Source organism: Paramormyrops kingsleyae, chromosome 2 (assembly GCF_048594095.1).
Source record: "Paramormyrops kingsleyae isolate MSU_618 chromosome 2, PKINGS_0.4, whole genome shotgun sequence".
NCBI lineage: Eukaryota > Metazoa > Chordata > Actinopteri > Osteoglossiformes > Mormyridae > Paramormyrops > Paramormyrops kingsleyae.
In genome coordinates, this window is record NC_132798.1 from 20417153 (window position 1) to 20430811 (window position 13659).

The 13659-nt window shown below is 49.8% G+C and overlaps 1 protein-coding gene across 2 annotated transcripts in view; it reads right to left on the reverse strand.

The window, feature by feature from the left end:
* The window catches only part of abca2 (ATP-binding cassette, sub-family A (ABC1), member 2), a 65361-nt gene that overhangs the window by 30546 nt on the left and 21156 nt on the right, over positions 1 to 13659 (reverse strand). For both annotated transcript variants that reach the window (XM_072707828.1, XM_023840707.2), the window contains exons 2-6: positions 7739 to 7832; positions 4329 to 4440; positions 3255 to 3418; positions 1598 to 1719; positions 1080 to 1184 (exon numbers count right to left, since the gene is read on the reverse strand). In XM_072707828.1, the coding sequence (XP_072563929.1) occupies positions 1080 to 1184; positions 1598 to 1719; positions 3255 to 3418; positions 4329 to 4440; positions 7739 to 7832 (597 nt within the window). The remainder of the gene's footprint in view (positions 1 to 1079; positions 1185 to 1597; positions 1720 to 3254; positions 3419 to 4328; positions 4441 to 7738; positions 7833 to 13659) is intronic.

Below are 13659 nucleotides of genomic sequence, written 5' to 3' on the forward strand. Positions count from 1 at the left end.
ATGTTAGATAAAAAAAAAATCATCATTTATCATCAAGTATTCATCCCTCATTCAACCCCTTCCCCCCCCCACCCGGCAGCAAGTTGACTAAGCGATTTTCTTGCATTTCACCTGACAGAATTACTCATACCAGGACAGTTAACTGATGAGTGGCGGCAGGACACCCCCTGCCACCGCAACAGGACTGCGAGTTTGAGGTCTAGCCGCAGACCACCAGCCACAGTAAGGCTGGAACACTGGTGAGTGGCAACAGGACTGCGAGTTTCAGGTCCAGCTACAGACCTCCCTATCTTGGTGCTGCTCTTGCTAGCTTCCCCAGACTCTCTATTATCCCTGCTACTATTACTCAGATGCTCGTCCATCTCCATTTTCAGTCTGTTTATTGGAGAACCATGCTATGCAGACCAAGCAGTACTTATATGTACAGAAGAAACAACAGGTGAACCTTCTTACTACGGGGAAATAAATCAAGAAACTGTGTGGCTCTTGAAGTTGTGTACTGCAACGGGGGAATGATAAGCTTGGGGGTACTAGGGGTATGAGTGATTCCCAAAAGCACTCATTTGTGTTATTACAGTTTCGGTAAACGGTGCAAATGTCAGATGAAATCAGTGGAAGAGAAATTCCTGCACGGGTCTGTTTCAGTGAGATGAAGGAAAAGAGCCTCGGCGCTTTTTCATGGTACGGTGTGTGTGAGTAATCATCTGCGTTTTGTTTAGTAGATGCTTTATGCAACATGCATTTATTGAGAAAGCGGGGTCACTCCCTGGAGCAACTGGGGGTTAAGGGTCTTGCTCAGATGCTAAATGGCAAAACCACTCTGCCAACTCCGGGATCTGAACCAGCAACCTTCAGATTACAGACACACTGTACTAACTCACTGAGCTACACCATGAATGCCGTTTCCCTGTAGCTACCAGATAGACCCTTGCTTCATCTATATATACAGTATATATGATTGCAGTCCTCCCTGCCCCCCCCCCACCCCACCCAAAACACAGCTGCTCTGATGCCCCCCCCCCCCCATCTGTCTTTTTATACCGCCCGCTGACACTCAGGTCCCACCGTGCCCTCCTCACCTCCAGTTGGAGCACTTTCTCCCCCGGACCAGCACCCACCCCCTGCAGCCAGCCCCCGCTATGGGGTCCTGGCCCAGGGTACGAGCCGAACAGGAGGTTATAGACCTGGGCGAGATGGAGAGAGGAGTAAAAGGATCAGGCAGAGGAAGAGAATGCAGCTGCTGTTCCCAGGGGCGATTTTAGGGTTCTTTAAGGTGGGCGGCATAATTCATACAGAGGGGCCAACATTATGATTAGCCAATGATATGCTTTGAATTGTTGATTGACATGGGAGGGGACACTCAGGGGCCAATCAGCTGTGGCCCCACCCCTGTACACACCCCTGGGTATTTCTCGATCTGTGGAAAGAGAGCAACAGACACAGGCGGGGGCACGAGGAAGGATGTGGGAAAGCAAAACATGGACGCTAACGGCTAACGGCAGATGTGACACCATAAAAATAAAACTACTGAAGGAGAGAAAGGAACCATGGGGGGCTGAGGAGGAGGGGCAGGATGGAGGTTGGTGGGGCGACTGACCTCCTTGAGATTGACGTGGGAGGTGAGCAGCAGGCCGGCTGTGTCGTTGGGCAGGGACAGGTTTCCCACCAGGAACTGCTGGAACGCAGACTGGTTCCTCAGCACGCTACCCAGGGTGAATCCTTCCGGGTCAGGGGGTCACAGGGGGGATAAAAGAGTGATATACAGTTTGTCTGTCAGATTCTGGTTCACCTCAAGGGCAATATGAAGTGTTCTATTATGTTATGACTTTGCAGAATTCATTAGGCACAGCGCTTCACACCAAGCGACCTCGTCGCTGGCAGCGGTTCTGCTTTGAACCATCTGATCGGTCAAAAGTCCAAATCGTTTACTTTAGCACAAACTGTCAGCCCCGGTCCCTCATCCTAAAGCAACCTGAGCTGGGAGACGGAACGTACACAAGGGAAAGTGCTGATGCAGGCTGCGTCTGACAGGAGGCGCTGTCGAGCGCTGTAAGGTATGGATGGACACCCCCATTTGGAGGCAGCTAAAAATAACCACCCCCCCCGAGAATCTGCAGGGTGAAGACAGCTGGGAGGCATCAAACTGTCGTGCTGAGCATGTTTTGCTCTGGGGGGGGGGGGGCACCCCTGTACCCTCTGTCCTTGGCTGCCCCAATTGGGGAGGATGGCAGGATGTAACACTCTGTATATCTCCTGGGGCCCCTCCCTGGCGCAGCGGGAGCAAGCTACCACGGGCCCCTCACAGCGGGGCCCCTCACAGCACCTCCCCCTCACAGCGGGGCCCCTCACAGCACCTCCCCCTCACAGCAGGGCCCCTCACAGCACCTCCCCCTCACAGCGGGGCCCCTCACAGCACCTCCCCCTCACAGCGGGGCCCCTCACAGCACCTCCCCCTCGCAGCAGGGCCCCTCACAGCAGCTCCCCCTCGCAGCAGGGCCCCTCACAGCACCTCCCCCTCACAGCGGGGCCCCTCACAGCACCTCCCCCTCGCAGCAGGGCCCCTCACAGCACCTCCCCCTCGCAGCAGGGCCCCTCACAGCACCTCCCCCTCGCAGCGGGGCCCCTCACAGCACCTCCCCCTCGCAGTGGGGCCCCTCACAGCACCTCCCCCACACCTCACCTTCAGCCTGGTTTCTCTCTACATTTAATCCATTCTCTCCCAGCCCAATCATAAATCAAACAAAGGTTCACAATTAAAACACAAAGTTAAAGGTCTGGTACTTTGTGTGTTGAACTTTTAAGAAGCTGATATTGTGCAGGACTTGGCAGCAACTGTATTTTCCTGTTTTTGGTAAAATCTGGAATGATAAATTGTTGTAAGGAGTAACATTCAAACCGTTCTGATGTTATGCTTATTTGCAAGGTTATCATACATATCATATCACACAGCCGGCCATGAGTTCTGTACAGCCGATGTGTCACTTTTCCTACAAAATCACATATTACTATCCATGTGGGTACATTTTCAAAAATGAGCAAACCTCACACACACAGACACACAGATGGACACACAGACAGACACACACAGATGGACACACAGACACACACACACACACACACACCCAGATGGACATACAGACACAGACACACACAGATGGACATACAGACACACACACACCCAGATGGACATACAGACACAGACACACACAGACACACACAGATGGACATACAGACACAGACACACACAGACACACCATGGCTGCTGTTGAAGTGGGTCTCCAGGGGCCCTGGCTCTGTGCTCAGACCCTCCAGGTGGTGCTGCAGCGACTCCAGCTCCTCCCCCAGACCGGGCCGGTCGGCTGCAAACAGGTGGTTCTGCTCCACCACCTCACTGATCCGCTCTAGCAACTGTGTCACCCTGATGATTAGAGAGAGAGAGAGAGAGAGGGAGGACTGGGGAGGTGAATGGGGCCCCCTGGTCTGTGGGCGTGGACCACTGACACCATCACCGCACATTCTCATAGCGCTACTGGTGAGTTAAATAAGCTGGAACAGGTCCTTCCATCAGACCATCATCGGGCTGCTTAACTCCAAGCCCATTCACACCGCCATTGCACACCACAGTCACACTCATGAGTGTTACCACAATACATGGGTCACAGTGTATGTGTAACTGTCATTCTGCTTATTGACCTGAACTGGTGACCTTCTGATCACAGACACTATGTCCAATCCTACTGAGCCTCACAGTGCCCCCCAGAGCAGAGATTAGGTTCTTCTAAATCGCACAATATCTATTATTGCTATGTTGCATATTTACTGTTTTTGTATGCAGGTATCCGACGACTTATATATGGGCTCCATCCAACAAGTGAGGATGTAATTCGATCTGGACGGATCTCAATCATTACAGGGAAGAGGACAAATACTGTAAGGTACAATATACAGTAACACACATTTAACTAAACCTGTACATTGACAGTGCAATTGGTTTGTTTTGGTTCTTGCTGCATGCCGCACATGTGGTGAGATAAATCCACTGATGTCCAGCACATCTGCTTCTGAAGCTCCTCTGTAAATTTATCACGGGTCTTATGAGACAGATATTACTCCATAGCACATAAGTCGACGGATGACTGTACTTCCTGTTTGCACCATTATTTTTATTAGTCACTGCTGTTACTTTTCATACAAGTCTATCACTTGCTTGTGCTCTACAAAGTGATGTGACAAAGTGATTCGATTTGACGATTCAATGCGACGCTTTTCAAAGTGAACTGGACAGGACGGTTTGGGGTGGGGGGGGGGCATGGTTTAGGATGTCTTACGTGGAGTTCTTGTACTGCAGAAAGCCGAACTCGTCCCGCTGGCCATCAGGACACAGTGACTGCATGATGGGGATGATCCCAGCTGAGGTCAGTGGGGCAGCACTATAGAATGCTGGGGAGAAAGAGGGGTGGGCCGGGTGGGAGGAGGGGATACAGGTAAAAGGGAAAGGACAGAGAAGGAGAAACAGGGCAGGACGGACAACAGAAGATGATAAAGGGGAAAAAAGATAGAGAAGAGGAAGAGGAAGAAGGAAAACCATCAGAAATCAGAAAGGAGGCAGAGAAGGTCACAGATGTCAGCATTTTCCAACCGGATCATGACACTGAGATTTAGGGGCAATCGATCGCGAGAGCGGCCGAGACTTCCTGTCCTGTCACGAGAGTGATAAGCTGACTGCTCTGCTGCCGAAAGACTCCAGAAAAGCTCTCTGCTGCTTTTTTTGGCAGTTACAGGGGAAAAAAGGAAACAAGGAATCACTCCAAAAATGCAAAACGACGCACCAGTCACCAACTGGCCCTGAGTTTGTGCTAGTAATTAAAACGGGTAACTGCAGTGAATGTCTCTGTTTTGTTTTTTTTTTTTTTAAGAAAAAACAGATGTGTTTATTGAAATTACGTTTGCATTTTGACATTTTCTTCTACCCAATCCTTGATGAGTCACCAGAGCAGCCAAAGTGTGATTTTATTCCAGGATAGGGAAAAAAAGAACCTCAAAAGATTTGGATATGACAGAAATCATTTGTTATAATGTGTCAGAGCTGAGCACAGGTGTCAATGCTAACAGCAGGACCAGGATTCTGTGCTGCTGTACCTTACAATAACCAAACAAACACTAAATAAACACAATAAATTATTCAGTGCCAGCTGGCAGGTATAGCCTAAATTTGCGAATGACGTTGGCTCTTTTCACGCAGATGGGAGTGTCCCATGGTGGCCGTGTCTGACATCTGTTAACCCACAGTCCCGGAAGTGGAAGCGGCATTAGGGGTCAGGGGATGAGCCGACGACGGATAAGTGGGTCAACTGACCGGAGGACGGCAAATCAGAACGTTAATCCTGTCAGTATCACACCTGTGTGATGGAGGGGGTGGGGTGGGGTGTTGAGATGTCAGGGTCAAGAGCAGCACACGGTTAGTTGCCTGCAAACAGGAGTCAGGAAATGGAAGTGGCGTCCTTGTTTTTGAAAGCCTCCCGCCCCCAGTGGCGGTTACATGATGCCTCCCTCCTGTAGCGGCAGTTATAGGTCGCCTCTCACCCTCAGAGGCGTGTACAGGGTGCCTCCCGTTGGCAGAGGAGGTTACAGGGTGGCCTCCCACCCTCAGAGGCAGTTACAGGGTGCCTCCTGCCTGAAGAGGCGGTTACAGAGTGCCTCCTGCCCAAAGAGGAGGTTACAGAGTGCCTCCTGCCCACAGAGGAGGCTTCAGAGTGCCTCCTGCCCAAAGAGGCGGTTACAGAGTGCCTCCTGCCCACAGAGGAGGTTACAGAGTGCCTCCTGCCCACAGAGGAGGTTACAGAGTGCCTCCTGCCCAAAGAGTAGGTTACAGAGTGCCTCCTGCCCACAGAGGAGGTTTCAGAGTGCCTCCTGCCCAAAGAGGAGGTTACAGAGTGCCTCCTGCCCACAGAGGAGGTTTCAGAGTGCCTCCTGCCCAAAGAGGCGGTTACAGAGTGCCTCCTGCCCACAGAGGAGGTTTCAGAGTGCCTCCTGCCCAAAGAGGAGGTTACAGAGTGCCTCCTGCCCACAGAGGAGGTTTCAGAGTGCCTCCTGCCCAAAGAGGCGGTTACAGAGTGCCTCCTGCCCACAGAGGAGGTTTCAGAGTGCCTCCTGCCCACAGAGGAGGTTTCAGAGTGCCTCCTGCCCAAAGAGGCGGTTACAGAGTGCCTCCTGCCCACAGAGGAGGTTACAGAGTGCCTCCTGCACACAGAGGAGGTTACAGAGTGCCTCCTGCCCACAGAGGAGGTTACAGAGTGCCTCCGGTTACGGGGTGGCCTCCTACCTGCAGAGGCAGTTGCCTCCCGTCGGCAGAGGAGGTTGTGGGGCTGCCTGAACCTCCCATGCTTGGTGGGTTATTGAAAGCATCCTGCTTGCTGAGCCCATAATGCATTTCAAGTGTGGGGAGGCACAGACCAGGGGGCCCAACCTGCATATTTTTTTATAAGACACTGGTATCCAAAGCAATGTACAACTGATAGCAGAGCCAGCCAATCCCATGAGCAATTGGGGATGAGGGCTTTGCTCAAGTTCCTGATTGTGACATCACCCTGCTGACCCTTAGTAACCTAGTAACCTTCTGACCACAGACACAGTGTCCTAAGCCTCTGAGTCACACTGTGTTCCAAAGCCTCAGTGCTTGTTATGGTTTTTTTTTTAACCATGGCCCAAGAAGCACACAGTTTGGGTTTGAGCCATGAGCCGGACTTGTTTCCTTCAGAAGTCGGGTATGTGTTTTGGGCTGGGAGTGTTTGGGCAACAACGGGGTGTCACGGGACAGGGCACAGTGGAGGTGCGGGAATGCAGCTACAAGAGGGGCGGCCGAGTGGGTGGATGGAAAACTGTGTGAGAGACTGACAATGGGGAGGAAAGAAAGAACGAAAAGACGAGAGGCTTTCGGCGAACTTACAGACTGGACCGGCATGCAGTGGCAGCAGAGTGTAGAGAGAAAGAGGCGGCGAGAGAGAGCGAGAGAGAGAGAGCGAGAGAGAGAGAGCGAGAGAGAGAGAGAGTGAAAGAGAGTGGGAGTGAAAGAGAGTGGGAGTGAGAGAGACAGAGAGAACAAAACAAATGGGGTGATTCATTTGCACATTCAAAAAAAGAACAAATTTTTTTTAAATGACAAATGACATACAAACAGGAAATGACAATTGCAGCCATGGAAACTATCAAGAGAACAAGAAACAACATTTGATTGACATATAAAGTGCAGACAGCCCTACAGACTGCGCTGCAGCTTTTGCGTTATGAGCCGCACAGCTCTGTGTAATGACAGCTGCCAGGACACCCATGAAAGCGCACAACTCCCAAATTCCATTTCTCATTCAAAGTGTTGCCGTGAGGGGAATGGCGGTGAAACACGAGGCAGCAGACACGGAGCCATCATACTCCCTGTCCCCAAGTGAGAGAGTGCTTGTGTCCTTGTTGTTTCTTCAAGGGCCCCATAGACAGATATGGACAGATCATCTTGATCATGTGGATGCACTGCTCACTGTTAGCCACTAGGTGGCACTAGAGAGGACCTGGGATACCGAAGCTGATAGGCTTATTGCATCAAGCCATGGAGCCTCCGCAGGCTCCAGTCCCTCTTAGCCCTTCCTTCAGATGCTGTCTCTCCCGCAAACTTGCAAACAGCCGACCCCTCCACAGCCCTGCTCCTCCTCTCAGGTCTGATCCCATTGCCCTACCCTTCCTGTCTTACCTTCCTTCACAGGGATGGCTGGCTTCTTCTGCCTCAGGCCCAACAGAATGAAGAAGAGGACCAGGGGTATGAAGATCTCGAAGGCCAACACCCACTGTGGAGAAGAAAAGCAGACTGGACTGAGGAAAAAAGAAAAATAAACATACACACACACATAAGATATTCACATGAAACATCTTATGAAGCAGAAAAATGAACACATTCAGAAATAACACACACAGACAAACAACATCAGAGGTTTGTACAACTTTTATTATTCTCCCTGCATTTGAAATAGCCCCATTTTATTGTTGGAGTCACGTTTTATGGTGGAATGCATGGATCTTAGGCTTCCTTCTACGTTGGACACCCTCTCATATGAATGTCTGACCTGAAGGTGACTCAGGCTCAGTACCTCACCTCTCGAACATCTTTAATGTGGGAGGAAGGGCCACTATCGCCTCTCCTTAATGAGGGTGCAGGCATCTGCACACAAATACATCATGACCCCAAGCTACTGTAGATGTGGCTTGACCCAGTCACACTGAAAAGTCTGGCAAACTCTGATAAACCTCATCCCATAAGACCTCACCTGCTGTAAGGGAAACCTAATCCCATAAGATCGCATCCACTGCCAAGGAAACCTGATCCCATAAGATCTCACTCGCTGTCAGGGAGAACTGATCCCACAAGATCTAACCCACTTTCAAGGAAACCACATCCTGTAAGATCTCATCCACTGTCAGGGAAAGCTGATCCTGTGAGATCTCACCCGCTTTCATGGAAACCTGATCCCAAAAGATCTCATCCACTGTCAGGGAAAGCTGAACCTATAAGATTCCACTCGCTGTCAGGAAAATTCAATTCTGTAAGACTTCAACTTACGCAGGTTGAACTGAACCCATAAGATCTCATCTGCTTTCATAGAAAACGAATTCCATATGATCCCTAATCCCCTAATATCTCAGCTGCTGTCAGAGAAAGTTGATCCTGTATGATCCCACCAACTGCCTGGGAAAGCTGATTCCCTAGGAACTCAAACACTGTTAGGATGAGCAGAACCCGTAAGATCTCACCCATTTTCAGGAAAACCTAATCCATAAGATCTCATCTGCTGTCAGGGATGCTGATCCCATAATATTTCACCCGCTGTCAGGGAGAACTGATCCCGTATGATGTCACCCGCTGTCAGGGAGAACTGATCCCGTATGATGTCACCCGCTGTCAGGGAGAACTGATCCCGTATGATGTCACCCGCTGTCAGGGAGAACTGATCCCGTATGATGTCACCCGCTGTCAGGGAGAACTGATCCCGTATGATGTCACCCGCTGTCAGGGAGAACTGATCCTGTATGATGTCACCCGCTGTCAGGGAGAACTGATCCCGTATGATGTCACCCGCTGTCAGGGAGAACTGATCCCGTATGATGTCACCTGCTGTCAGGGTTTTCCTGCTTCGTTCCTTGTCTCTCTCTGCCTGAATTAAACTGTCCAATTATCCATTGTGATGGTTGATATGTTCTTTAATGTAAAAGTGCCCTATTGGGAAAACATTTACATTTGTCTTGGAGTGAAGGCTGTTTTTCTGTTTTCAAACATGCATACCAGTGATGCACTGGGTCCCGCACACCAGCAATAGGCTGCAGAGTCATGGTAACCGTGTACTTCACAAAAAAGATGGATTGATGATTATTAATATTACAATTTGTCCACAACTCTATCACGTGTATGCATGTCCTGTATCTTTTGGGAACTGGGTTTATGGTTTTAGGGAAAAACTTCGCAGCTTGATCTGTGGTGAGAATCACGCAGTAGCACTGTCACACCTTCCAGGTTGAGAAAGATCTTAAAATGCACAGCAATTGCCATATTTCAGGCCAACCACAACCCTGAAGAAGCCCCCCCCCCACCTGCTCCTCATCCTGGCTGTTTCCTCCTCAGCACCTCCCCCCCCCCCCCCGCCCACCGGCTCCTCACCCTGACTGTTTCCTCCTCAGCCCCCCCCCCCAACTGCTCCTCATCCTGGCTGTTTCCTCCTCAGCCCCCCCCTACCTGCTCCTCATCCTGGCTGTTTCCTCCTCAGCCCCCCCCCCCCCCAACTGCTCCTCACACTGGCTGTTTCCTCCTCAGGCCTGACATCCCTTTACATCTATGGCTAAAGCTGTTTGCTTTGATGTCATATTCTATGAATGCAATGTCTATAAGAGTCTATGAATGAATGAGTCTATAAGTTTTTATGAACATATTTATGACACATCATAATGCATTCAGAAATCATTATAAATATGGCTATACATATTTATAAAAAGGCATAACACATTATAACCATGTCTATTATACATTACAGACGCTTTATGAAGCTCTCTTCCATAATGCACTATAGAAACCTTCATAATGCAGTACAGACAATCTTTAATTCTTATACCTACCATTATAATGCATTACGAAGGTATCTATAGTGCATTATAGTACATTATATCTTTAAGTAAGGTGTCACCATCACTTTCTTTATACATTGAAAGTAAAGTGCAGAGAAAACACTGCTGGAAGCTGCAGATCAACCTGTCATCGGCGCTCATGTCTTACACGGGGGGGGGGGGGGGGGGGGGGAGAGAGGGAGCTCAAATCAGCCGCTTAAAGCATCACTGAGTAACTGAGTAATGATAGCTGCTAATGGTGCTAACGGCTTTTTGCTGTTTGAAGTCACATTGCCATCTGACTTTATGAACATAGATATGTCCGCTCAGAGCCACTGGCCCTGGGGCACACAGGCAGAATAATGCTGTTATTCACTGCTTATTATTTGTTAGATATCACTTTACATTCGGAGGAGTGAAGGAACCAAACCAAGGCCTCTGCACTCCCATTACTGGTCCCTCCTTTATGCTCTCCTTTATTCTCGAAAGGGTGACTGAATGTTAAGTACCACACTGCATGGTGGGGGAAGGGGGGCTGGTTATACCCACCTGGGGCACCTCAGCTGCCCTGAACCGGGGTAGGGTTTCACCACCCAGACAGAGGGCACGCCTCCCCGCCCGAGTCCCGCTCTGCTCACTGCCCTCCCCCCAGCCTCACTGCCATTTTGCACCCTGGTCCCCCTCCCCATCCACCTCAGAACTTCTGTTTTGCTGCCCATGAGTAATAAGGGGGGGGGGGTGTTGACAAAGCCAGGATTGTGCTCAGCGTCCCAGGCAGGGCGAGGTGGCGTAAGGAGTGACCCCCAATGCCGTCACCCACACATACAGACACAAACACAGACATACACACACACACACACACACACAGACAAACACAGACATACACACAGAGAGACATACACAGTCACAGGGATCAAACATAGACATACACACACAGACATACACACACACACAGACAGACAAACACAGACATACACACAGAGAGACATACACAAACACAGACATACACACACACACACACACACACACAGACAAACACAGACATACACACAGAGAGACATACACAGTCACAGGGATCAAACACAGACATACACACAGAGAGACATACACACACACACACACAGACAGACAAACACAGACATACACACACACACACACACACACACAGACAAACACAGACATACACAAACACACACACAAACACACACACATACACAGACACACACAGTCACAGGGATCAAACACAAAGCCCTGACTCTCTGTAGCAGAGTAGCAGATGTTACATGACGACGCCGCTAATATCCTCCCCTGGCAGAGACAGTAATGCGCTCCCCTGCCACCCTGCCCATAACACTACCCATAATGCACAGCAGCCTCTCCAAAGTGCCTCCACCTCCAGGAAACACCATTAACACTCGCTCTCCCCTTAATGAAGAAGGGCTCCCCTGCCACCCTTCAGACAGAAGCGAGAAGAGAGTCCCAGAGCAGAGTGAAAGCGGGCGGCATCCACACAGAAACGCCAGGCTGCCCCGGCCTCACACTCTTCTGCAATCATGACCGCATTACCCGGCAAAGGCAGAAAGGCCTCCGGCACGACATCCAGGCTACTGGCTCCCTGACGGTGTCTCTGCGTGAACGCAAGAGAAACACACGAGAAAACAGAGCAGCTGACGGATCTGGGAAGGGGCTGCGACGGAGTCCAGCCTCAAACATACGCACCTGTGAGTCCTGCGGTCCTTGAGTCAAACAGGACCCACACATCTTACTAGCATATGCAGGGCATGGTTACAATAGTTATTTTTACTGCTGATTGTCTGGGGGTCTCAACCATCTCTTCTGTAGGTGTTTTCCAAGTTTATATTAAGTATTTAATATTTCACATTGGATGGTTAAATACGGTTTTGCACTGTGCTGCAGGCTGCGTAAATCCCTCAGGATGAGGGTTCCTGTGAAATAAGCCCATCATAATTACAGCAGCCTTACATACTATGCATTCAGGCCTTGGCATACAGAGAATCCCTCCCCAGGTCTAACACAACACCCCCATCACTAGCTAGTCAATTCCCCCCACCCAGGCTAGGGAGGAAGTGCTGGGGTTGATCATCATCGAAACATGAGTGAGGGTTACGCGGAAACGCCTTCCAAACGTCTTCAGGCACCATCCCGTCCCCTAGTGCCGAGGTACTGCCAAGCAACGAAGGATCATAGACACAGGGATACACGAACATGGCTGTTGCCACGGTGACTTCACGCATACATATGCAAGTTAACAAACAAACAAACAGTTGGCACATTTTATGTGTGTTTTTTAAGGCTAGCTCTAAAAAGACAACGCCAAGGTTACAGAAGTGTGTACACACACACACACACATTCATTGTGGGGACAACCCATTCATTTCTACAGGAAAAACTCTAATCCTAAAATGAGGACCTTAACCCCAACCCAGCCCTAACCTTAACCATAAGTAACCAAACAAAATACAAGATTTTTGGCATTTTTAGTTTTTCGACTGCAGTGACAGACTTTTATAAAATTGAATTTCCCTTGTGGTGACCAAAAAGAGGTTTTTGATCACATTGTGGGGACATTTGCTCTCTACAAGGTAATGTATATCTGACCTCCCCCTCTCCGCACCCACCCCCCCACACACAAACACACACAGTCCCGTATTGGTGGGCTAATGCTGAAGGTCACGACACATAAACAGCTTTTTCATGCGGCTCTCACAATGCACAAAACCCTCACTGATGTAGACAAAGCCACGATTACAGCCCCAACAGCATAAACAGCACCCCCCCCCCCCCCCCCCCAAAAAAAAGACATACACACTGAAGTTATCACCAGGACCCAAACAAACACGGCGCTCTTCCACACAAACCCCATGAAGGGCATGCAGGCCTAAACGGAGCTCACTGTGGATGCAGACTCCTTAAACAATGTTCCTTTTTGATGAAGCTTCCTCAGTCTGTTGTGCTGGAGGGTGACCTTTGCTGCTTAATGGCATGTCGGGGAATCTGTCAGAGCTTAAACGTGCAGCGTGACAAAGCCCTTCACTGTCAACGTGCAGTGCAGAGAGGTTTCCATGTTCTTAAAATCTGCTTGTACCCACTGCTAGGGTCACACTGAGCCAGAGAGCCAGCCTCACAAGGCAGGGGACAAGGCCAGGCACAGTGACGTCACAGATTCAAAGTTTATTGTCATATGCACAGTAAACAGTCAGCCACACTATGCAGGAATGGGTTGTATCCCATGATGCTCTCCACTGAGACAGACATATAGGGTTTTGTCCCATTCCTACCACTTGGTCCACACTTACACACTACCACAATTGCCGTGCGTGTTCACATGCTTAGCACAAGTATTCAGGGGTGTCCCGTTCCTCAAATAAGCCAAGTGCATTATGCTTGATGTGCACTTCATCCACACATTGGCAGATATCACATGTAAGCGGTTTTTGGCTAAGTATTTAGACCACAATGCACTGCATCAGTGACAACTATGTTTACGTGGAACATGAGGGAGTC